The sequence below is a fragment of the Doryrhamphus excisus genome, linkage group LG11 (genome assembly GCF_037039965.1).
Source record: "Doryrhamphus excisus strain RoL-2023G ecotype Guam linkage group LG11, RoL_Dexc_Guam_v1.1, whole genome shotgun sequence".
Taxonomy (NCBI): domain Eukaryota; kingdom Metazoa; phylum Chordata; class Actinopteri; order Syngnathiformes; family Syngnathidae; genus Doryrhamphus; species Doryrhamphus excisus.
This window is the reverse complement of record NC_136367.1, coordinates 16,030,921-16,054,809: the sequence shown is the minus strand read 5'-3', so window position 1 is coordinate 16,054,809 and position 23,889 is coordinate 16,030,921. Positions and strand designations below refer to the sequence as shown.

Below are 23,889 nucleotides of genomic sequence, written 5' to 3'. Positions count from 1 at the left end.
TTATTGATTTTTTTATTAAAAAAATCAATAAAAAAACATTAAAAAAATTATGGATTTTTTTTAATGTATTGATAATTAATGTATGGCTAATTAATAATATAATAATGATTATTGATTGATTGTGTGTACTTGTGTAAATTTAATGTTGGCCTAAAACAATTGAGTATCTCTACTAAATCTGTCCAAAAGTGGGAAAGTTATATCCCGGTTCTTGTCCCTTTTTTGGGGGGGGGGGGGGGGGGGGGGGGATTTTTTTTTTAATATCTATCTACTACATTCATTCATATCCTGTGCATCTACCTGCCCATACGCACACACAAAAGTTTAAATTATTATTATTTATTCAAAATTATTTAGCTTATTTGTGCAATTTACTGTTTACGATGTACATTGTTGTTCATATTTGATGTCATCTATTAATTATTAATATGCAATAGGATGTGATCTGTTGGACATACAGACGAGTGGGATTTGCCACATTCCATACCAACACCCTGTGCCCTTGTTACACATGTTAATGTCTCTCACTGTGGTTTGCTGGAGTCCCAAAGCTATAGAAATGGATTTATAACCTTTTCCGGAGTGATGTATCGCAATTAATTTCACTTAAATTATATATTTTAACGGGGGCTACATTGGTTTGGATTTTTTTTCTCCTTTAATTAAAAAGTTGAATTTAACTTGTGTTGTCATTAACTAACATTAAAATTTGTTTGATATAAAACATGTGTGAAAATAAGAAAATGCTTTTTTACACCACTGTATAGTGTATATTATATAATTCATTTTAAATGAGATACAACAAAAAGGAAAAAAAAACATTCCAATTGCATTCAATAAAAATGTTCTAAATATTACACAATTATTTTAAAAATAAAAGATATAGCAGGCCTTGAGTTTGACATCTGTGTTTTATAGTGATTCACTTCAACAAGGTGCAAACCGACCACCATTATTCCCGATACTGTTGTTATTAGTAGCATGTGAGGCAATTGCTGTTTGAATTAATTACTGTTAATTGTAGATTTCGCAGACCATAATGAGAGGTTTTGAATATTACTGCTATAAAGTATATGTCAAATGCCTTATGCTTTAGACTTGTTTGTTTTCCCGTCATGCCTCTGTGATGTTGCTGAAAACAAGGAACTGTCCTCGGTGCTGAATCATTTCCTGGTGGGAAAAGATAGGAAAGATATTCGTTTGATTGTTGCATATTATTTATTAATACAGGCACAAACATACCCGTATTATTGTTATAACGTTAACCTGAGCAGATGATGGATTTATAAATTTTATTCCTTGACGTATTTCGTCCCAGCTCCTCCTTTTGGGATATTTTTATCCCCTCCCCGTCCTCTTCCTCCTCAAGGGACAACAAACGGACATATTTTACTGAAGGTAGACGCCGGATTGACGTCATAGCAACCGTAATTTGACGTGTGAACACTCCCCCCCCCCCCAGTCGTGACCGCACACGCACGCGTGCACGCACACCCTCAACCAAGTGTTTCCTTGACAGAGCAAAACGGCGACTTGTTTATTATCACTAATAAGAAGTGATTTGATAGTTTAGGAGCTCCCAAAGCTGCCGTGGGTGTATTTTTTTTTTTGGGTTGAATTTTCCTCTGCGATGGAAGTGAGATGTCGTCCCGCGGTGATGTGTTGTTTTCTCGCCGTTCTCTCCTCCGTGGCTTCCCGCTACTCGGTCTCGCCTTACGTGGACAGACAGTATCTGAACGAATGGGCCGTGGAGATCCCGGGTGGGCAGGATGCTGCAGCAGAAATCGCCCGGGAGTTGGACTACCAACTGGTCCGACAGGTAGGCACCAGTCACGTGACTTTTTTTTGTCTTTAGTAATAGTATAATGTCATTTTTCTTATTAAAAACATTGCTTGGAAAACATCAGCATTTAATAACAATGGGGGATAAAAACACCAGCAGTATCAATGATTGTTCTACCATATTACATAAGTAGAAGATCATATATTTCATGGTAGTCCAAGGATATTTTTAATCAATATATGACTCACATTAGCACTGGTTGCCTTGTCTTACCCAGCATTTCCTCTCCTATGCAAACATATTACGGCTACTGTATGAATTTGTACAGCAATGGCGTCTTAATTGTTTAATAGAAGTTGAATGCTTACATATTTTGGCATAATAAGGTTTAAATCCTTCCCTAGATTCTGGGTTTCTTGTCCATTGAGGTTATACGGTATAATAATGTTTTTTGGCAATTGCTGTTAACTGACCACACAACATGTAACAACAAGTTACACTGAGGAATATCACAATATACCATTGAACAATTCAACATGTTCAAAAAGCAGTATAGGTATAGTATATGTTCATTCATTCATTCATTTTCTACTGCTTATCCTCACGAGAGTCGCAGGAGCCCATCCCAGCAGTCTTAGGGTGAGTGGTGGCCAGCCAATCACAGGGCACATATAGACAAACAACCATTCACACTCACATTCATACCTATGGACAATTTGGAGTTGCAAATTAATCTAGCATGTTTTTGGAATGTGGGAGGAAACCGGAGAATCCAACGGAAAACCCAACCCGGAGAACATGCAAATTACACACAGAGATTTCAGAGGACGGAATTGAACGCCGGTGTCCTAGCTGTGAGGCCGTGCAACCCTAAGAAGAGTTTCATTTCATTTATTTTGCACACTACATGTATTTGTGCATTTTCTATGCCGCTTGTCCTCCCTAAGGTCCCAGCTGACATTAGGCGAGGTGCGGGGTACACCCTGGACTGGTTGCAGGACCCATACTGTATAGACAAACAACCATTCACACTCGCATTCATACAGTACATGGTCTCTTCTGGCTGGTAATAACACAATTGTCACGCCCTGTGTAGGTTCCTAAGTGACAGTTTGAGTTTGCTGTCTGGGCTTTGGTTTCCGTTTTGGACTCTTGTTTTGGTATTTAACTTCCTGTTTGGCCCTGTCTTCGTTCGTTGTCATAGTCACCTGTCCCTAATTTCAGTGTCTATTTAGTTCAGGTGTGTGCTTCTCCCTGTGTGGGATCATTGTTCTTTGTCCGTCAACAATTGTCAACAATAAAGTGACTTAATTCTTCATTCTTTTTTATTTATTGACAAAATGTTAGATACAATACAATAATTCAACAGTTTTTGCCTCTGAATGCCCCACTTGAGACACGTTGGTTGATATTATGCAGACTTCCACAATCCAGTCTCTCTTTATCTCGGCAGATTGGGGCCCTGAAGGACCATTTTTTGTTCAGACATCGAAAACATCCACGCAGAATGAAGCGAGGTGCAGAACACATCACCAGGCAGCTGTCGGACGATGATCGGGTGAGTGGCGTCAGTTTTCACATGTCTGTTCTGGTCTGGTTTGGTCTGGTCCCAACGTGACTACAAAGTAATCCCACCGTTCCGTGCAGGTGCTTTGGGCGGAGCAACAGTACGAGAAACAACGCAGCAAGCGAGCGTCCCTTAGGGAGTGCAGGGACTGCCCGGTGGACAAGTTGTTTGATGACCCCATGTGGAACCAGCAGTGGTATTTGGTGAGTCTGCAAGAAAGCTGGAAAACGATAAAATAGCATCTGTGCAACTGAAAACAATGATTGACATGATTTATTACTACAAAAAAATATGTTTTTCTGCTGCTCTCTTCACCCTCTTATGAAGCCTGTCATGTTGATCCCAGTTTTGTGCTCAGAATGCTAACAATGGCGCTACAAGGAAAAAAAAACGTATAAACAAACAATAATAGAACAGCATACAATGAAGCCATTCTAGCCAAAAGAGCCATTAGCTTAATTGGTTACATAGTCCGAGTTGGGATGAGAGTAGTGCAGAGACTATAATCCAGCAGGATGGAACAGAGCACAACACAATGCATTAAATCCCAATTTATCCCAAATGGGATTTTTTTGAGTCCATTGAGGCCAAGTTAGAGCAGAGAACTGGTTTTACAGCTGTGTGTGATTTCATTTTGTGTCTAGCCACACTCGCTAGCTTAAAGGGGACCGATTATGCTCATTTTTTGGCCATTTGTATTCAATTGTGGACTCCTATAGAGCAGCTACACACAATAATCGACACAGAAAGGTTTCTAGATCTTCCAGAATTTGTACCTATTCAGCTAGATTTTTTGGGATTTTGTGCTTCCTGTGAAAAAGGTCTGTTTTAATTTATTCCACCCACGACCCGCCTCTAGGCACGCCCACTCCGGCAACTCTACTTTATAGGGGTTGGTAAACGGTATTGGAGTTGATAATAAACTATAAATAAATTATCTGAAAAGTTGGCATCGTTTAACACAGGAAAAAAATAAATAAATAACAAAAATTTTAAAATTAAAATTAAAATTAAAATTAAAATTAAAATTAAAATTAAAATTAAAATTAAAATTAAAATATATTAGGAAAGCAGGAAGTGAACAAATGTAACAGTTACTGATTGTAAAAGTACCAGATGGAGGGGTAGGACTTAATAAGCTTTGCTTCTTCCTACTCCTTTTGGACATGTGGAACTGGGAACTGATTATGGGATGCATTCAATTGTAATCTGATGCATGTTCAAATGAAATAAAACCATTACCATTCTAACTACATGTATAGGTCAGAATAGTGGGGAAAAGCATAATAGGTCCTCTTTAGAAGGCAGCAGCTGTACCATTACACATTACTGACCAGTGAACAGGTGAATTCTGCCCTTTTGTTCCCTTATTCTGCTGTATGCTGTCAATCAGATTTGGCCAGTGTGGTGTCAGATTACTCATCTCTTTTTTCTCTCTCTCTCTCTCCTCCCCGGTTCTGACTTAGCCATGTCCATCGTTTGTGCATTTGCTGAGAATGCACCACTTTGCACAAAAACAACATTTACCAATCATTTTGTCTAACTAGGCATGATGACTACCTTAAAGTGGCAATTCATATATTTCCACATCCACCCACCACTCTAAAGCATTATGAGTCACCCACCCATCAAGGATAAAAAAAGCTTTGTGTAATGAAGTACAATATCACAATATCAAAAACAAAATTTGATGATTTCTGTGATATGTGCATATGTGAAATGGTGGCGCTACAAGTTAGAGGATGATGACGTTGGTAGATGTTTGCTTACATTGGAGAGGGCGGGGCTGCATGTGTGACGGAGTCGGATGAGCAATGCTGCAAAGCGGCATGGAAGAGACTTGGAGAAGATGACTGCCGTTTTTCTAGCATGAGTGGATGCATGCATGGAAATGATACCAGGGGCATGACTCATCGCCTGCCGGGCTGTATTTCTTATGCGTACGAGGGCGGTTACATGCTTGTGTCAGATTGTTTTTTCCTCTGCGTGTAAATGAAGACATCATCTGCGGATACACACTTAAAACATTATGGGGAATAAATAAGATATGCCTTTATTCGTCCCTCAGTGGGGAAATTTGTTATAAAAAATCCGATATATGCAATGAATTTTTATTGGAAATGCTTTACAGAAAAATCGGTTCTTTTTTATCTGTCCGTTGTGAGCGAATTTCCGATATATCCGAGTCCGATATATCCGAAAAAATCAGCAGTTTTTTCCCAGAGTTACAGTGAAGAAAATAAGTATTTGAACACCCTGCTATTTTGCTATTTCTCCCACTTAGAAATCATGGAGGGGTCTGAAATTTTCATCGTAGGTGCATGTCCACTGTGAGAGAGATAAACTAAAAAGAAAAATCCAGAAATCACAATGCATGATTTTTTAACAATTTATTTGTGTGATACAGCTGCAAATAAGTATTTGAACACCTGTGTATCATCTAGAATTCTGACCCTGAAAGACCTGTTAGTCTGCCCATTAGAAGTCCACCTGCACTCCATGTATCATCCTGAATCAGATGCACCTGTTTGAGGTCGTTAGCTGCATAAAGACACCTGTCCACCCCATACAATCAGTAAGACTTTAACTTGTAACATGGCGAAGACCAAAGAGCTGTCCAAAGACACCAGAGACAAAATTGTACACCTCCACAAGGCTGGAAAGGGCTACGGAGCAATTACCAAGCAGCTTGGTGAAAAAAGGTCCACTGTTGGAGCTATCATTAGAAAATGGAAGAAGCTAAACATGACGGTCAATCTCAATCGGAGTGGAGCCCCATGCAAGATATCACCTCGTGGGGTCTCAATGATTCTAAGAAAGGTGAGGAATCAGCCCAGAACTACACGACAGGACTTGGTCAATGACCTGAAAAGAGCTGGGACCACCGTTTCCAAGGTTACTGTAGGTAATACACTAAGACGTCATGATGTGAAATCATGCATGGCACGAAAGGTTCCCCTGCTTAAACCAGCACATGTCAAGGCCCGTCTTAAGTTTGCATATGACCATTTGGATGATACAGAGGAGTCATGGGAGAAAGTTTTATGGTCAGATGAGACCAAAATAGAACTTTTTGGTCATAATTCCAATAAGCGTGTTTGGAGGAAGAAGAATGAAGAGTACAATCCGAAGAACACCATCCCTACTGTGAAGCATGGGGGTGGTAGCATCATGCTTTGGGGGTGTTTTTCTGCACATGGGACAGGACGAGTGCACTGCATTAAAGAGAGGATGACTGGGGCCGTGTATTGTGAGATTTTGGGGAACAACCTCCTTCCCTCTGTCAGAGCATTGAAGATGGGTCGTGGCTGGGTCTTCCAACACGACAACGACCCGAAGCACACAGCCAGGAAAACCAAGGAGTGGCTCCGTAAGAAGCATATCAAGGTTCTAGCATGGCCCAGCCAGTCTCCAGACCTGAACCCAATCGAAAATCTTTGGAGGGAGCTCAAACTCCGTGTTTCTCAGCGACAGCCCAGAAACCTGACTGATCTAGAGAAGATCTGTGTGGAGGAGTGGGCCAAGATCCCTCCTGCAGTGTGTGCAAACCTGGTGAAAAACTACAGGAAACGTTTGACCTCTGTAATAGCAAACAAAGGCTACTGTACCAAATATTAACATTCATTTTCTCAGGTGTTCAAATACTTATTAGCAGCTGTATCACACAAATAAATTGTTAAAAAATCATGCATTGTGATTTCTGGATTTTTCTTTTTAGTTTATCTCTCTCACAGTGGACATGCACCTACGATGAAAATTTCAGACCCCTCCATGATTTCTAAGTGGGAGAAATAGCAAAATAGCAGGGTGTTCAAATACTTATTTTCTTCACTGTATATACAATACAGTATGTAGATAATATGAAACGAGATGAGATATATGTATGACCAGTCTATACACTGAGATCATGTTAGAGAGTTAATATGAGGCATTATGGAAATACTTAGTATATTGCATTTAGAGCCCTTAGTATTGCACATGGAGGTTGATCAGATATTGCACAGTGAATGGGGTCTGGAGTAACTATACTGACTAAATAAGTCAGTCATTTGGTGCTTTAAGATTACATTGAGGATCGGGATAGACCTGCATTCTGTTCTGGAGGTGGTGATGCAGAAAGAGAACCGATGTGGGAGCTGAGGAAAAAAAAAAAAAAAAGATACACAAGTATGAGTCACATGTTGAGGTGGCATTCTGCAGTATCCGTGTATACCGCACAAAAAGTAAGACAAATATACAAGCTTTGGTGTCATTTTATTCTCCATTCCCGAAAATTTAAATAATTACTGAGTTGCGGTACCGCAGCAGTGGACTTGAACCATGACTAAACAGTTATAAATATCCGTGAAAGGTCAATGAATGAAGCTGAGAGACTCTTAACAGCCTTAACCTTTTACAATACATGATAACATTCAAAGAGCCTACTTAGATGCGTTATTGTGTTCTCAACGACTTTGCAGCAAGACACGAGGACGTCGTCTTCGCTGCCTAAACTGGACCTGCACGTCATCCCTGTGTGGCAGAAGGGCATCACCGGGAAAGGAGTGGTCATCACGGTTCTGGATGACGGACTGGAGTGGAACCACACAGACATCTACTCCAACTACGTAAGATACTGTTTCCATGGAGACAGCCCCGTCGTCTCAGTCTGCTGTTGCCACAGCAACACTGGTGGTGACACCATCCAAGGCTAAGTCGTCTTCTTGCCTTGATATTTAGTCTTTTTGTTCAGATGATGACTTAGCGATAGTAACTACGATTTGTTTCTGTGATGTTTTAACAGCAAAGACTACGATGATAATTGAATATTTGTAGTGTTGATAATGTTAAGTCAATCACCATTCTCAAATACTGTACATTATTACCCAGATAAGCATTATACTGCAATATATCCTTCATACAGATAAATATGCATTTGTTGTTTTTCATCCTACCAACTTTTGTAAAGAACCGTCTCCTCAACTTGTATTTTCTTTCTTTAAAGGACGCAGCAGCCAGCTACGACTTCAACGACAACGACCCAGATCCATTCCCCAGATACGATGCCACCAATGAAAACAAGTAAGATCACCATGCTAATTAACCCTAATACCTGTACATTGGTATTATCTGGAAAATATGGCATAATAATAATAATAATAATCTCCAAATTGTCCATAGGTATGAATGTGAGTGTGAATGGTTGTTTGTCTATATGTGCCCTGTGATTGGCTGGCGACCAGTCCAGGGTGTATCCCGCCTCTCGCCCGAAGACAGCTGGGATAGGCTCCAGCACCCCCCGCGACCCTCGTGAGGAAAAAACTTTAGAAAATGAATGAATGAATATATAATAATAATAATATGGCAGAGCTCCATGAATCAGTGCAAGGGGTTCATGTGGAGTTACATTGGAGCCAATGAAAGTCAAGACGCTACCAGTTTCACCAGGGCTTCCAAAACGACAATGAATACCTCCAGCTGTAGAGGGATCTTGTCTTTTTTTTTTAATTATTATTATTCCAGTAAAGAGTCCCTTAAATTCTGGTGTATAAGCAGTTTTTATAACTCCTATTGCTATTTGTTTGTATATTTCTTTTGAGTGTCAAGTTGCTGTGTGATGAGTTTAGTCACACAGTGAGTCAGACCGGCACAGTATTTAAATGATTATTAGTACTTCTGAAGTAAAGGAGATCATCAATTTGCATCATGCAGAATTCACCGTTGAAAAAAAAGTATTAGCTTAAACAACGGAAATGACGGTACTTTAAGTAGTAAGTTGATGCTATAACTTGACTGTATATCTTCAATGTTGTTGTGTTAAAAAGCTCTGCATGCGATTGCAAAACAATAATGGTTATTATTTTGTTTAGGCATGGGACCCGGTGTGCAGGTGAGATCGCCATGCAAGCTGACAACAATAAATGCGGCGTTGGGGTGGCGTTTAACTCCAAGGTTGGAGGTAAGAGCCTTTTTTTTTGTTGTGGTTTATATTCTGATTTAAATCTTTTAATGACATTTAATGGCTTTTTCTATTCAGGTATTCGCATGCTAGATGGGATTGTAACGGATGCCATCGAGGCTAGCTCTATCGGTTTCAATCCAGAACATGTAGACATCTACAGTGCCAGCTGGGGACCCAATGATGATGGCAAGACGGTGGAAGGCCCCGGGCGTCTGGCTCAGAAAGCATTTGAGTACGGCATCCAGAAGGTAAATTATACGTCTGGCTGCTTTTACTGTGTTTTTCGCCTCTGGTGGGTTTCAGACAGAACACAATCAATAAAGACAATGCACTTCGCTACCGGGAATAACGTTCCTAATTACAATTGAAATGAACTCTTACTGTGTACTGACTGCTTGAGTTTGAAACATCTGTAATAACGACTATCTGCAGTGTTTCCAGCATTATTCCAGATATATCAATATTTCACACAGAAACAGATGTCTCATTTCATGCTTGGTTTGGTATCTATCGCGCCTTTGTGCAGGGCCGAGGCGGGAAGGGCTCAATCTTTGTTTGGGCATCAGGTAACGGTGGCCGCCAGGGGGATAACTGTGACTGCGATGGCTACACAGACAGCATCTACACTATCTCAATCAGCAGCGCCTCCCAGCAGGGTTTGTCTCCATGGTACGCTGAGAAGTGTTCTTCTACTCTGGCTACAGCATACAGTAGCGGGGACTACACCGACCAGAGGATTGTAAGTCCATGTAAACATGATGTAAACATTTCAGTAACTGGAACATCTTTAAAATGTAATATATGAATCGACAAGGGAAGATGTTTTTATGTCATTGTTGGGCTGCACGGTGGAGGAGTGGTTAGCGTGCAGACCTCACAGCTAGGAAACCAGGGTTCAATTCCACCCTCGACCATCTCTGTGTGGAGTTTGCATGTTGTCCCCGTGTATGCGTGGGGTTTTTTCCGGGTACTCCGGTTTCCGCCCACATTTTTCCAAAAACATGCTAGGTTAATTGGCGACTCCAAATTGTCCATAGGTATGAATGTGAGTGTGAATGGTTGTTTGTCTATATGTGCCCTGTGATTGGCTCGCCTCTCATCTAATTTGCATGTTCTCCCCGTGCATGCGTGGGTTTTTTTCCGGGTACTCCGGTTTCCTTCCACATTTTTCCAAAAACATGCTAGCTTAATTGGCGACTCCAAATTGTCCATAGGTATGAATGTGAGTGTGAATGGTTGTTTGTCTATATGTGCCCTGTGATTGGCTGGCCACCAGTCCAGGGTGTACCCCGCCTCTCGCCCGAAGACAGCTGGGATAGGCTCCAGCAACCCCTGTGACTCTTGTGAGGATAAACGGTAGAAAATGAATGAATGAATGAATGCTGTAGCTTTAGCGCGCAGACCTCACAGCTAGGAGACCCGCGTTCAAGTCCACCCTCGACCATCTCTGTATGGAGTTTGCATGTTCTCCCCGTGCATGTGTAGGTTTTTTTCCGGGTTCTCCGGTTTCCTTCCACATTTTTCCAAAAACATGCTAGCTTAATTGGCGACTCCAAATTGTCCATAGGTATGAATGTGAGTGTGAATGGTTGTTTGTCTATATGTGCCCTGTGATTGGCTGGCCACCAGTCCAGAGTGTACCCCACCTCTCGCCCGAAGACAGCTGGGATAGGCTCCAGCAACCCCCGTGACCCTTTTGAGGAAAAGCAGTAGAAAATGAATGAATGAATGAATATGTCACTGTTTCCTGCTTTTGTGCAGACCAGTGCTGATCTCCACAATGAGTGCACTCAGACTCACACCGGAACGTCGGCGTCTGCCCCACTAGCTGCCGGAATATTTGCCTTGGCACTGGAGCAAAAGTACGCAAGTGTGCAAATGGATTTTGAGCATTCAAACTGATACAATATGTACTCACCGACTTGCCTCCTTCTCCTCCGCAGTCCAGACCTAACATGGAGAGACCTGCAGCATATTGTGGTTTGGACTTCAGAGTTTGATCCCTTGGCTAATAATCCAGGGTGGAAGAGGAATGGCGCAGGGTTGATGGTGAACAGTCGCTTCGGTTTCGGACTACTCAATGCCAAAGCCTTAGTTGACCTTGCCGACCCCGCCACCTGGAAGCATGTGCCAGAGAAGAAGCAATGCATAGTCAGGGATGACTCTTTCCAGCCCAGGTAAGAGAATGGGATATCGGTGCAAGACTGTCGCCTGGTGGGCCCACGCAAGCTCTGCAATGTTATTATTTCCGAGATTTTTTTTTTTATTTTTATTTCCGAGATTTTAAGAGTCTGATTCAAAGTGAGAGAACAAGAGAACAAGAGTTTTAGGGTGAACAAAGCTAAGATATAAATCCGTTTGCATTATCAAAGACACATCTGTTGCTTTCTGAAGGGAGTCATGACAATAACAACCAGCGCATTACTGCCATGAAAATGATTTTTGAAGCTTATTTTTAAACCATAACATCTGGGATCATTTTAATTCTAGTTGCTAATTTCCAAATATGAATTTTATTATTAGGAAATGCAAAGCTGGCTTGTCTGCCTCGATGTTTACATCCATTGTTTCCGCTTGGATTAGAGACTCAAAACATGTTAGCTTAACCTTTGTCCTTGCAACAATCTGCACATTTTTTTTTTTTTGTACCATCAACAAGCAGCATCATGCTGCACTGCCATTTTGTCCAGTTTGTTTAGGATTTATGGGACTCGATAGCACCAACAACTAGTTGCCCCATTACCTTGCTACATGTTTAATCCGGTAGGATTTGGGTCTAAATTTCCGTCAATGGTTTAGTGGCCTACACGCCCCTCCTGCTGTACGCCAGCTTGAACATGGAAATCCTTTCATTCTTGGCGGGGAGAGTTCAGGATTAACTGGTTTTGCAAATGAATGAAAGGCTGTGTTGTATTTTTTCTTTGTAATATGAATTTATACTGAATACAGAGCAGGAGTTGAACTTTTAAATTAGTTTACATTGATGGATTGACAGCTGCACGGTGGACAAGTGGTTAGCGTGTAAACCTCACAGCTAGGAGACCCAATTCAATTCCACCCTCGGCTATCTCTGTGTGGAGTTTGCATGAGTTTGAATGTGAGTGTGAATGGTTGTTTGTCTATATGCGCCCTGTGATTGGCTGGCCACCAGTCCAGGGTGTACCCCGCCTCTCACCCAAAGACAGCTGGGATAGGCTCCAGCATCCCCCGCAACCCTTGTGAGGAAAAGCAGTAGAAAATGAATGAATGAATGAAGGTATCAATGATGGATTGACGGCTGCACGGTGGACGAGTGGTTAGCACGCAGGCCTCACAGCGAGGAGACCCAAGTTCAATTCCACCCTCGGCCATCTCTGTGTGGAGTTTGTATGTTCTCCCCTTGCATGCGTGGGTTTTTTTCCAGGTACTCCGGTTTCCTCCCACATTCCAAAAACATGCTAGGTTAATTAGCGACTCCAAATTGTCCATAGGTATGAATGTGAGTGTGAATGGTTGTTTGTCTATATGCGCCCTGTGATTGGCTGGCCACCAGTCCAGGGTGTACCCCACCTCTCGCCTGAACACAGCTGGAATAGGCTCTAGCACCCTAGCGACCCTCGTGAAGTTTAGCTTAGCTTAGCTTAGTTTAGCTATCTTAACGTTATGCACCGTACCCAATAAGGGCATCTGTTCTTTACTTCACTGTTGTTGTTCTCACTAATTAGAAGAAGAACAGAACAGACATAACAGCCTTTTGTCGTCACGGTGGGGTGTTTGTGTGTAACTTTTCCTGCTATTTTGAACGCACCCCACAGGGAGCTGAAAGCCGCAGGGGAGACCACGATAGAGATTCCAACTAAAGCATGCGCAGGGCAGGAAAACGCCATCGGCTCACTGGAGCACGTGCAGGTGGAGGCCAGCATTGAATACACAAGGAGAGGAGATCTGCACATCACACTCACATCCCCGGCTGGTGAGGCATACACACACACACACACACACACACACAAACACACACAGCCAATAACTAAATTCAAAGTTTCTTCCTCAGGCACCACCACAGTGCTGCTCGCTGAACGTGAGCGAGACACGTCGTCCAATGGTTTCAGAAACTGGGATTTTATGTCAGTCCATACATGGGGAGAAGACCCTTCTGGTACTTGGACCATCAAAATCACTGACACTGTGAGTTGATGACCTAAAAAAACTAGTCAAATCCATCAAAATGTCACTAATGATGATCCAATAATGTGCTGGGTCTAAATCCATGTCTTATGGTGGTAGTCTGGACGCATGGAGAATGAAGGTCGAATTTTGAACTGGAAGTTGATTCTCCACGGAACATCGGAGAAGCCAGAACACATGAAGAAGCCTCGGGTGTACATTCCCTACAACGCCGTGCAGAATGATCGCCGTGGGGTGGAACATATGGACGACATGATGGAGGTGAGCAAGAGTGCATCATGACGTTGATTGTGTCGCTGTTGGGCTTGCACAAGTGTTAGAATGAAGTCAAATGAATGAGTTATATTTAATGTCATATATTTATTATCAAAATGTTGTGTAAATGTTAATACCTTTACACATGCTTTGTCTTTCCAGTGTCTTATTCTGTATCTCTTTTTTATATTAAAATCAAACATGTGCATAAAATTATACGTAATGACGTCCAAAGTGCGGCCAAGTGGCTTGTGACTGTTGTTTGTTGTAAAAATACAATTGAAAGGAAAAAAAAAAAAAAAACAGCAAAAATAAAGTCAAAATATTAAGATAAAAAAAGTTGTAATCTAACAACATTTAGGAAAATTACAAAAGGGAAAAAGTTCTAAATATTAGGGGAATAAAGTCATAATTTTATGAATATTTATAACAAAGTTGAAATATTTAGAAATTTTACAAAAGAACATAAAAAATAAAAAAAGTGATTTTACAAGAATAGAGTCAAAATATTAAGATAAAAAAGTTGTAATCTAACAACAACATTTAGGAAAATTACAAAAGGGAAAAAGTCATGAGATTATATTATGGTAATAAATTCAAAATATTAGAGGAATAAAGTCATAATATTATGAATATTTATAACAAAGTTGAAATATTTGGTAATTTAAAAAAAAGAACATAAAAAATAAACAGTAATTTTACAAGAATAGAGTCAAAATATTAAGATAAAAAAGTTGTAATCTAACAACAACATTTAGGAAAATTACAAAAGGGAAAAAGTCATGAGATTATATTATGGTAATAAATTCAAAATATTAGAGGAATAAAGTCATAATATTATGAATATTTCTAACAAGTTGAAATATTTGAAAATTAAAAAAAGAGAAAATGTTAACAGTCCATCACAAATCTGAGAGCTTTTTTTTCTTTAATTTTTTTTAAAGGGGACCATTATGCTAATTTTTCGACCCTTTGTGTTGAGTTTTCTGCAGCTACACACAATAACCTGCACAGAAAACATATTAGATCTTCCAGAATCTGCACCTATTCCAGTTGAATTTCCTTTTCTTCTTCCTGCCAAAACGGTCTGTTTTTAATTTATTCCACCCACGGCCCGCCAGTGTCCCTTGCATCCTTTCATTTTTCAGAATGAACCAAATGTATAAAAAGTAAACAGAGCAAATATAGTATTTTAACATCATACAACATATATTCTTTACATAAAAATGTGATGAGGTAAGTATTAATATACTAGCAATGTGGCTTGTGTTCTGCTAATATTGTGTTCTATAATTCTGGTGCATAATTGACATAATTGACATCTGTGTGGTGATACAGGAGCCCACTGAGACCCATCCACCTCTGAAGACAAAAACAGAAACCTCGATTCCTTCTAACACAGAAAAGGAACCCCAAAAACCAGCAAACCCTCCAAACACCCCCACACAGGCCTTGCTGCGTCTCCTGCAGACAGCCTTTAACAGGCAAAGCCCCGCCGCCATCCAGGAACCCAGGTCAGCCTGGAGGAAACAGCAAACTGGAAGAATGTCCTCCCTCATGGCAACACGAACCCCACCGCAGAAGCTCTACCAAGCTCTGGACATGATCAACAAGTACGGTGGCCCGGAGGATAGCGTCTATAGTGACTATAGCGACGGCTTCTACAGCACCAAGCCTTACAGGCATAGAGATGACCGCCTGCTGCAGGCTCTGTTCCAGATGATAGATGGTGAGGAGCAGAAGTGAGAGAAGAAGGAACGATGTGGTGATGTGTTGGTTGGGAAGCAGAGGAACAAGGCAAAAAGAGAAAATTGGCAATGCAAGAAAGAGACATCTAAACTCTCATTCAGTTCTGTGTTGTCCCCCAAAATGCTGCATTTTTAGATGTCCTTATTTCAAAAAAAAAAAAAAGTTCTTATTTCTGATTGTATGGTTCCTTGGTTCTTTGCTCTCAGCCTTCGCAAGCACGTCATCATTAGAATATATATTTTCTCAAAACATACAAACACAATGATTGTAGCATGGATTTGTAAACAATGAATCCTTAGTTTAGATGTTGGTAGTCCTGTTTTGAGTCGTATACCAGTACTGTGCAAAAATCTTGGGCCACCATTAGCATTCATTCATTCATTCATTTTCTGCCGCTTGGTGCTGGAGCTTATCCCAGCTGTCTTCCTTAGGGCGAGAGGCGGGGTACACCCTGGACTGGTCGCCAGCCAATCACAGGGCACATATAGACAAACAACCATTCACACTCACATTCATACCTATGGACAAATTTGGAGTCGGTAATTAACCTAGCATGTTTTTGGAATGTGGGAGGAAACCGGAGTACCTGGAGAAAACCCACGCATGCACGGGGGGAAAACATGCAAACTCCACACAGAGATGGCCTAGGGTGAAGGGTGGAATTGAACCCCGGTCTTCTAGCTGTGAGGTCTGCACGCTAACCACTCGGCCATTCCGATGTAGTAAAACAGTAAACAGATTATTATTTCAACTTGTTTGAGTCACTATGCGGGGGGGATGCACGGCGATCGAGTGGCCTCACAGCAAGGAGACCTGAGTTCAATTCCACTCTCGGCCATCTCCAGGTGCATGCGTGGGTTTCCGGTTTCCTCCCACATTCCAAAAACATGCTAGGTTAATTGGCGACTCCAAATTGTCCATAGGTATGAATGTGAGTGTGAATGGTTGTTTGTCTATATGTGCCCTGTGATTGGCTGGCGACCAGTCCAGGGTGTACCAGACAGCTGGGATAGGCTCCAGCACCCATGAATTAATGATTAAATAAGTCACTATGGATGTGAATTAGCCTCACTTTTGCACAGTATTGTAGCTCTCTAGTGCATTTCACACAAATATACCAACTTCCAAGGTAAAAATCATCTGAAAATAGTGAATATCAACATTTTTGACCCATTATTGATTCTCAGGGTGTCTCCAAACCTCGCTCTACAAAGTCTAAAAATAAATACATTGTGAAGGATCATACAGTTTTACACTATAAACAGTGACATGCGGTGGGGTCCTTCAGAGTCCTTTGTAGGTGTGCTCGGGGTCCTGTGTTGGAGACCCAGCGGGCAGCGTGAAGCAAGCGGGTTAGACTCTTACTTAAATCTTGAGTTTCGATATACGATCCTACGTCTTGGCAGTCATGTTCATTTTTTCATTGAGCGGAACATAAATACCAACACTTACTGGTGTTGTGCTGCTGTCACAAATGTTGGCTTTTTCTTTCTATGGAAGGACAGCAGTGACAAGGACCTTGCCACAGCGCCTCAGGGTATAACATTTCTGTGTATTTTATTATCTGATTAGTAAGAATAATAATGTAAAGGATGCCATCATCTACTCAGATGCTAGGCTGGGCTTGTTAGCCGATCTTAGCCGATTCTGCCCCGTATTTGATCAGAAAATTCAACAATTTTTACTGAAAAAAAATGTTAAAAAAATTGAATCACACAGAAAATTCATTTAAAATACAATTTAACAGACATATCAATATTTACTTTTTTATACTTTATTTTTATTTATTTTTTTCTTTTTTTACCGACATATCAATATTTACTTTATCATAATTAGTTTTCTTTACATTTTATTTTGAAGCTCTACCACACATCACTGACTAATAATGTAAAGGATGCCATCATCTACTCAGACACTAGGCCGGGCTTGTTAGCTGATTCTGCCCCGTATTTGATCAGAAAATTCAACAATTTTTACTGAAAAAAATGTTTAAAAAATTGAATCACACAGAAAATTCATTTAAAATACAATTTAACAGACATATCAATATTTACTTTTTTTAATAGTTTATTTTTATTTATTTTTTCCTTTTTTTTAACCGACATATCAATATTTACTTTATCATAATAAGTTTTCTTTACATTTTATTTTGAAGCTCTACCACACGTCACTGACTATAAAGGTAATATAATTGTACTGCAATTATCTTTCTGCATGATAAGAAAGTAAAAGTACGGTGAGAGAAAGTATATATTTCAGTCAACAAAACACAAAAACAAACGCATCTTTTTATTTTGCTGTTTTATTTGATTTTGTATAAGTACTATGCTGCACTAAAGGAAATATTTTTCTAAGGATCCTCATAGTTTATGAAGTAATATATCAACCCCTGTTTATTCTTTCATTTGATTACTGCAACGCAACACTGCCCATTTGTTGTCAAGCTTCTGTGTTTCAATGAAAACATGTTATTTCTTCTTTATGTGTCACATGTCAAATGTAGGTCGTTTAATTGAATTGTTGCAGTGTTAATTCCGTGAAATAATTATTCTGGTATTAATGGATTTGTTAAACAGAGGCTCTGCATGGCAACCTGCAAGCACTTTTGTGTCATATGATAAGACAGCATACTTACATACGTCCTCGTATTTCAAAGCAAGTCGGTACGTAACGATTGATCGGAAAAACCTCGATGCAGAGTCCATGTAGTTCAGTGCCAAACCGCCAGCCAAACCGCTTCTCTGCCAACAGGAAGACAGGATAAGAATGATGTTTTGGAAAAATGCTGCACCTTGTAATTTGTTCATAGCGTAGCCTATATTATAATCTTTTACTTTTTTTTGTTATTCAAAATATCAAAATTATGTTGCAAATTCTGTATGGATGTACAAAAATTAGAGATTTATCGTAATAAACTGCAAACTGACCTCTGGAGTCTGTGGAGTCTCTTGCGGCATTTGGTTTTTGCAGCAAATAATACTTGCACATAGGCACTAATGACAGTTATGACTTCTTATTGTTAGAGTCTATAAAACTTGAAAAGCACAAGTTAAGGTGTGCATTAAGGTGTAAAGATCAACATAAACAATTCATTATTTTGGACATAGAATATACATTATGGCTGCAGGCCTCACAGCTACAAGACCCGAGTTCGATTCCACCCTCGGCCATCTCTGTGTGGAGTTTGCATGTTCTCCCCGTGCATGCGTGGGTTTTCTCCGGGTACTCCGGTTTCCTCCCACATTCCAAAAACATGCTAGGTTAATTAGCCACTCCAAATTGTCCATAGGTATGAATGTGAGTGTGAATGGTTGTTTGTCTATATGTGCCCTGTGATTGGCTGGCCACCAGTCCAGGGTGTACCCCGCCTCTTGCCCGAAGACAGTTGGGATAGGCTCCAGCACCCCCATGACCCTCGTGAGTATAAGCAGTAGAAAATGAATGAATGAATGAATATTTAATTGGTGTGTGTAAAAAGATGACTTATCATACTTACTATGATATCATCTACCACCTAGTGGTCACATAAAATATCACATGTTAACAAAGCTATTTCCTACTATAGCTCTCATTCTTTGTCTATTTTATATATTTCACTAGTTTTTCCGTATCATTTTCACATCTGGCTTTGGTTATTGTACAGCTTGTCATTGCCCTGACTGCACACATCTGGTTGCTGTGAGGAGAAGAAGTGGAGAAGAACAGAGGGGAGGAGAATATAAGCAAAGAGGGAGTGGAAAAAGAAAAAAAAAGAGGAAAAAGACAAACAAACCCGACATATTTGCGTTTTACAGCACCTTCAGAAAGACAGAAAGTCAGAAAGAGACATTTCGGCAACGAGTTTGTGTGTTCATCCAGCAGCAGGTCACAGCATGGCGCTGTTCCCGTTCTGCAAGACACCAACAGGTCAGTAAAACAGGAGCCACTGTTGGACTCCACCTCCTTGTCATGCTGTCTTTGTGTTATGCAAGAATGCACAAATAACACGTTATTTGCTACTGAAACATGCCGATGAATGGAATTGTGTGCATCTTAAATCATCTGCCTGGTGAAACGCCGCCGTGGTGCCTTCACTTCACTGTGCTTCCTTCCTGTGCACTCTGCAACTGAAAGGTTAACACTTAACAAAAATGAAAATGTCAGTAAAATATATGATGATTAATCTGTTTTTTATCATACATTACAATATTTTACAAAATCAACCATATTTGTGTAGAGAGACTGCAGACGGATGATGGTTATATCATTGAATGCAGCATGCCACGGTTCCGAGGGGAGAAATATCTTGAGAAGCACATTCTTTGCATTCCTTTGAAGACCAGAGCTTCACTGCTTTCACTGCAGGAAGCTTGGAGGATAATTTGTGTGTTGATCTGATGGTCCATACAGGAGCAGTCAGAGTGTCCAGGTTGCATCTACTCCTGTACTTCTTTCTACTGTCTTTTATCATATGTAAGTATGCATTGTACAATGAGATTTGTCCTCTAATACTGCGTCATTTAACATACATAGCGGGCCTCTGGTTTGAGGCCCCCGCCTTAATATGAAGGTTTAATTTGTTAATTTGTTTCATTTGTTTTTTGATTTGCTTATTTATTTTTCTCATCTTATTTTGTGTCGAAAAATAAAAATTAACATTAAACATTTATTTAATAATTTAATAATAAATTAAAATTAATTTATAATAATTTAATGTTTTATCAGAGCTTTTCCAAAGACCCAAAGCACTGAAAAAGTGGAGGGTATAGCAGAAGCATTGAAGACTATTATATTATATAAATTTAATAATTTAATAATAAATCAAAATTAATTTGTTAATTTGTTTCATTTGTTTTTTGATTTGCTTATTTATTTTTTCCATCTTATTTTGTGTTGAATAAAAATTAACATTAAACATTTATTTAATAATTTAATAATAAATAAAAATTAATTTGTTAATTTGTTTCATTTGTTTTTTGATTTGCTTATTTATTTTTCCATCTTATTTTGTGTCGAAAAATAAAAATTAACATTAAACATTTATTTAATAATTTAATAATAAATTAAAATTAATTTATCATAATTTATAATAATGTAATGTTTTATCAGAGCTTTTCCAAAGACCCAAAGCACTGAAAAAGTGGAGGGTTATATTATATAAATTTATTAATATTTAATATTTATTAATATTTTTATTAAATTTTTATTTTATATATATATATTATTTTATTTATTTTTATTTTTTTACCTGATGCGGCCCAGCTTCACCCAGACCCTAGCTCCAGTGGCCCCCAGGTAAATTGAGTTTGAGACCCCGGTCTAAAATGTACCCCGCCTCTCACCCATCATCTGGGGTAGGCTCCAGTACACGTTGTACATGTTTAAGTTGTAAAACTGATGCTTTATTTTGTCAGACTTCCTCCACGGACGCAAGGCCAATGCCAACGTGAGGTCCCCTCATCCTTACTTCCGCTCCATGGAAGCAGACGTCGGAGAAAAGACAGACACAATCAGCGCCAAGTCAGGATCACTGCAAACACCTTGGGGTGCTCCTTTAGTTTGGGGTGACGCCCGCTACTCGGTGAAGCGAAGAACAGAGCTTGCACAACGAGAAGTCCGAATAGGCTTGTTGGCCCTCGCGGTGGGAAAGTACGCCCAATTTGTGAGACATTTCATATCATCAGCTGAGGAGTACTTCCTTCCTGGTCAGATGGTCACGTACTACGTTCTCACAGATAACTCTCACAGATTTGATCCTCCAATGAAGTTGGGGTCTGGGCGACGTCTGACAGTAGTTTCTGTTGCAGAGTTCCCAGGTTGGGACAAGTTGGTCTACCGCCGTATGACCCTGTTGGCCGAAACCATCAAAGATCAAATTGGTAGAGACGTTGAGTACATATTCTGTGCAGACATCGACCAGGAGTTTGTGGCTCCCGTCGGAGAAGAAATCCTCGGCGACCTTGTGGCCACCTTGCATCCGGAACTCTACGGCAAACCAAGGACGGCATTCCCGTATGAAACAGATGAGGTGTCGTCTGCTTACGTTGAGAACACTGAAGGCGACTACTACTTCACGTCAGAGTTGTACGGTGGGCTGGTTCCACAGATGTACAGACTGGCTCGAGGTTGTTCGATGCTGATTCAGAAGGACCAAGCCAACGGCGTAATGGCACGTGGCCGTGAGGAGAGCTACTTGAACCGATACTTTATTACTCACCGACCGAGCTGCGTGCTATCACCGGAGTACAGCTGGTGGGAATCAGGCTTGGCTGTGGAGGTGCCTGTTAAGAGGCTGGTGTCGTTGGGAAGGTAATGTGAGGCTTTTGATGCTGAGAAGAGAGAAAAGCACCGATGTTGAATTCATGTGTGTCATTACAGTCAAGATACAAACTCATAGCGTTCCAATCATATGTCAACCACTAACATGGACGATAACTGTGATATGATGGTATTTGTTTTGCTTGGAGGGCTGCACAGTGGACGAGTGGTTAGCGCAGAGGCCTCACAGCTAGGACACCCAAGTTCAATTCCAACGTCAGCCATCTCTGTGTGGAGTTTGCATGTTTTCCCCGTGCATGCGTTCATTCCAAAAACATGCTAGGTTAATTGGCGACTCCAAATTGTCCATAGGTATGAATGTGAGTGTGAATGGTTGTTTGTCTATATGTGCCCTGTGATTGGCTGGCGACCAGTCCAGAGTGACCCTGTCTCTCGCCCCGAAGACAGCTGGGATAGGCTCCAGCACTCCCGCGACCCTCGTGAGGATAAGCGGTAGAAAATGAATGAATGAATGAATTAAATTGTCATTCCGACAATTCCGACGTAGTAAAACAGTAAACAGATTATTATTTCAACTTGTTTGAGTCACAATGTGGGCCTGCATGGCGATCAAGTGGCCTCACAGCAAGGAGACCCGAGTTCAATTCCACCCTCGGCCATCTCCCCGTGCATGTGTGGGTTTTTCCGGGTACTCCGGTTTCCTCCCACGTTCCAAAAACATGCTAGGTTAATTAGCGACTCCAAATTATCCATAGGTATGAATGTGAGTGTGAATGGTTGTTTGTCTATATGTGCCCTGTGATTCACTGGCGACCAGTCCAGGGTGTACCCCGCCTCTCGCCCGAAGACAACTGGGATAGGCTCCAGCACCCCCATGACCTTTGTGAGGATAAGCGGTAGAAAATGAATGAATGAATGTTTTGTTTGGGAAAATAGTTCCAAAATATTTCTCTATGAATTGGATCATTATTGATTGGATTCATTGTTGATACCTACACAGCCATGAAGAACAGTTTATATTGTTTTTTTTAAATGATTTTTAGTGAGTCTTTTTGGGCGGCAACGGTCCTTTGTGACATCAAACCATAACATTTCGGTGTTACACTGATTTACCCAACTTACCCAACAACCAAAACTCCACTGCACTTTTCCTAGTGGGAGGTCTGAAAGTCCTAACGTTGAAACATACAAACAGAAACCAAAACCACACATTTGTTTTGTGTTTATTCAACGCTTCCTTGTATTTTTGTATCAATAAAAAAAGAAACCTAAAACTGACTTTCAATTATAGACCCATCTATGTGTACTGTATCTGCACAAATCTGCTCTTATCAAACCAAAGAGGAAAAAAAAAAACAGAGAAATTGGCCTGTCTCTTTCAAAAAAAAAAAGCACCGGGCTCTCCATTAATGTCAGCCTCGCAGATACTCTTGGAGTGGCTTTGTGGTCAGTAGCGATAAGAGTCAACAATTTCAGTGCACACTTTCCCCTCCTCAGTGGACAATCATTAACTGGAAGCACTGCTGTTTCAAGGTCTTTAAATACCAAGTGTGGGGAAGGGGGGTGTACACAACATGGTGCTGATTCTCCTGGCAAACATGTGTTTATCAGCTGCGGCAAAAACAATAATGCTTCTGCTGGTGATAGTTCAACGCAAATGGAAACCTAAACGGCTGTCAATGACTGATATAAATCTTCTCTTTCTTTCAAACACACACACACACACACACACTCCTATCCATGTGTGCGATGGTCATAATGGGAGGGTTGAAACACAGCAGATGGTTCTTTCTCACTGCCAAGAGAATGTGTCCTCAGGGCCAGATCGCCACGTGGAGTGAAGTTGGAGGTGAACTTCAGATCACTCCCAAGAACCTGATTCTCATTTGTCACACGCAGCATTTTATTTCTGTTTCAGGCTGTTGCTAGCTCCCCGATCTATACCGAGAACACCCTTTCACGGTATAACACAAAGCAGGTGAAATAGTTCTTTTGCTTTCATGCGGTCATGTGGTTTCCTGAGGTTTCAAGTAACCTATTTTGGCAAGCGGAATTGAATGCCTTACAGTAAACTGCATTCAGTACCGGATGGGGGCCAACTTAATCCACCCCATAATACCAAATACACAAACCATCAGTACCATTACAAGACGTATTTTTAAATTATTTTCC

General features: G+C 40.5%; 2 protein-coding genes and 1 long non-coding RNA gene across 3 annotated transcripts; 2 read left to right on the top strand and 1 right to left on the bottom strand.

Moving 5' to 3' along the window:
• Nucleotides 1–1,473: 1,473 nt before the first annotated feature.
• pcsk1 (proprotein convertase subtilisin/kexin type 1) lies at nucleotides 1,474–18,385 on the top strand. The gene is made up of 14 exons (XM_058045884.2): nucleotides 1,474–1,819; nucleotides 3,237–3,341; nucleotides 3,431–3,553; nucleotides 7,811–7,957; nucleotides 8,335–8,411; nucleotides 9,200–9,288; nucleotides 9,367–9,539; nucleotides 9,818–10,030; nucleotides 11,053–11,153; nucleotides 11,235–11,468; nucleotides 13,086–13,243; nucleotides 13,322–13,455; nucleotides 13,555–13,716; nucleotides 15,049–18,385. Exons 1-14 carry the CDS (start codon nucleotides 1,631–1,633, stop codon nucleotides 15,454–15,456), a joined length of 2,313 nt encoding a protein of 770 aa, XP_057901867.2. The 5' UTR covers nucleotides 1,474–1,630; the 3' UTR covers nucleotides 15,457–18,385.
• LOC144901299 (uncharacterized) lies at nucleotides 3,110–7,461 on the bottom strand. Its single transcript, XR_013629483.1, has 3 exons — nucleotides 7,437–7,461; nucleotides 3,666–3,724; nucleotides 3,110–3,570 (listed from the first exon to the last, which is right to left on the bottom strand). It is a non-coding gene; the product is annotated as an uncharacterized LOC144901299 (long non-coding RNA).
• A 742-nt stretch (nucleotides 18,386–19,127) lies between the features above and the next one.
• Nucleotides 19,128–23,889, top strand: LOC144901298 (globoside alpha-1,3-N-acetylgalactosaminyltransferase 1-like). The gene is made up of 3 exons (XM_078794851.1): nucleotides 19,128–19,365; nucleotides 19,849–19,911; nucleotides 20,853–23,889. Exons 1-3 carry the CDS (start codon nucleotides 19,332–19,334, stop codon nucleotides 21,749–21,751), a joined length of 996 nt encoding a protein of 331 aa, XP_078650977.1. The 5' UTR covers nucleotides 19,128–19,331; the 3' UTR covers nucleotides 21,752–23,889.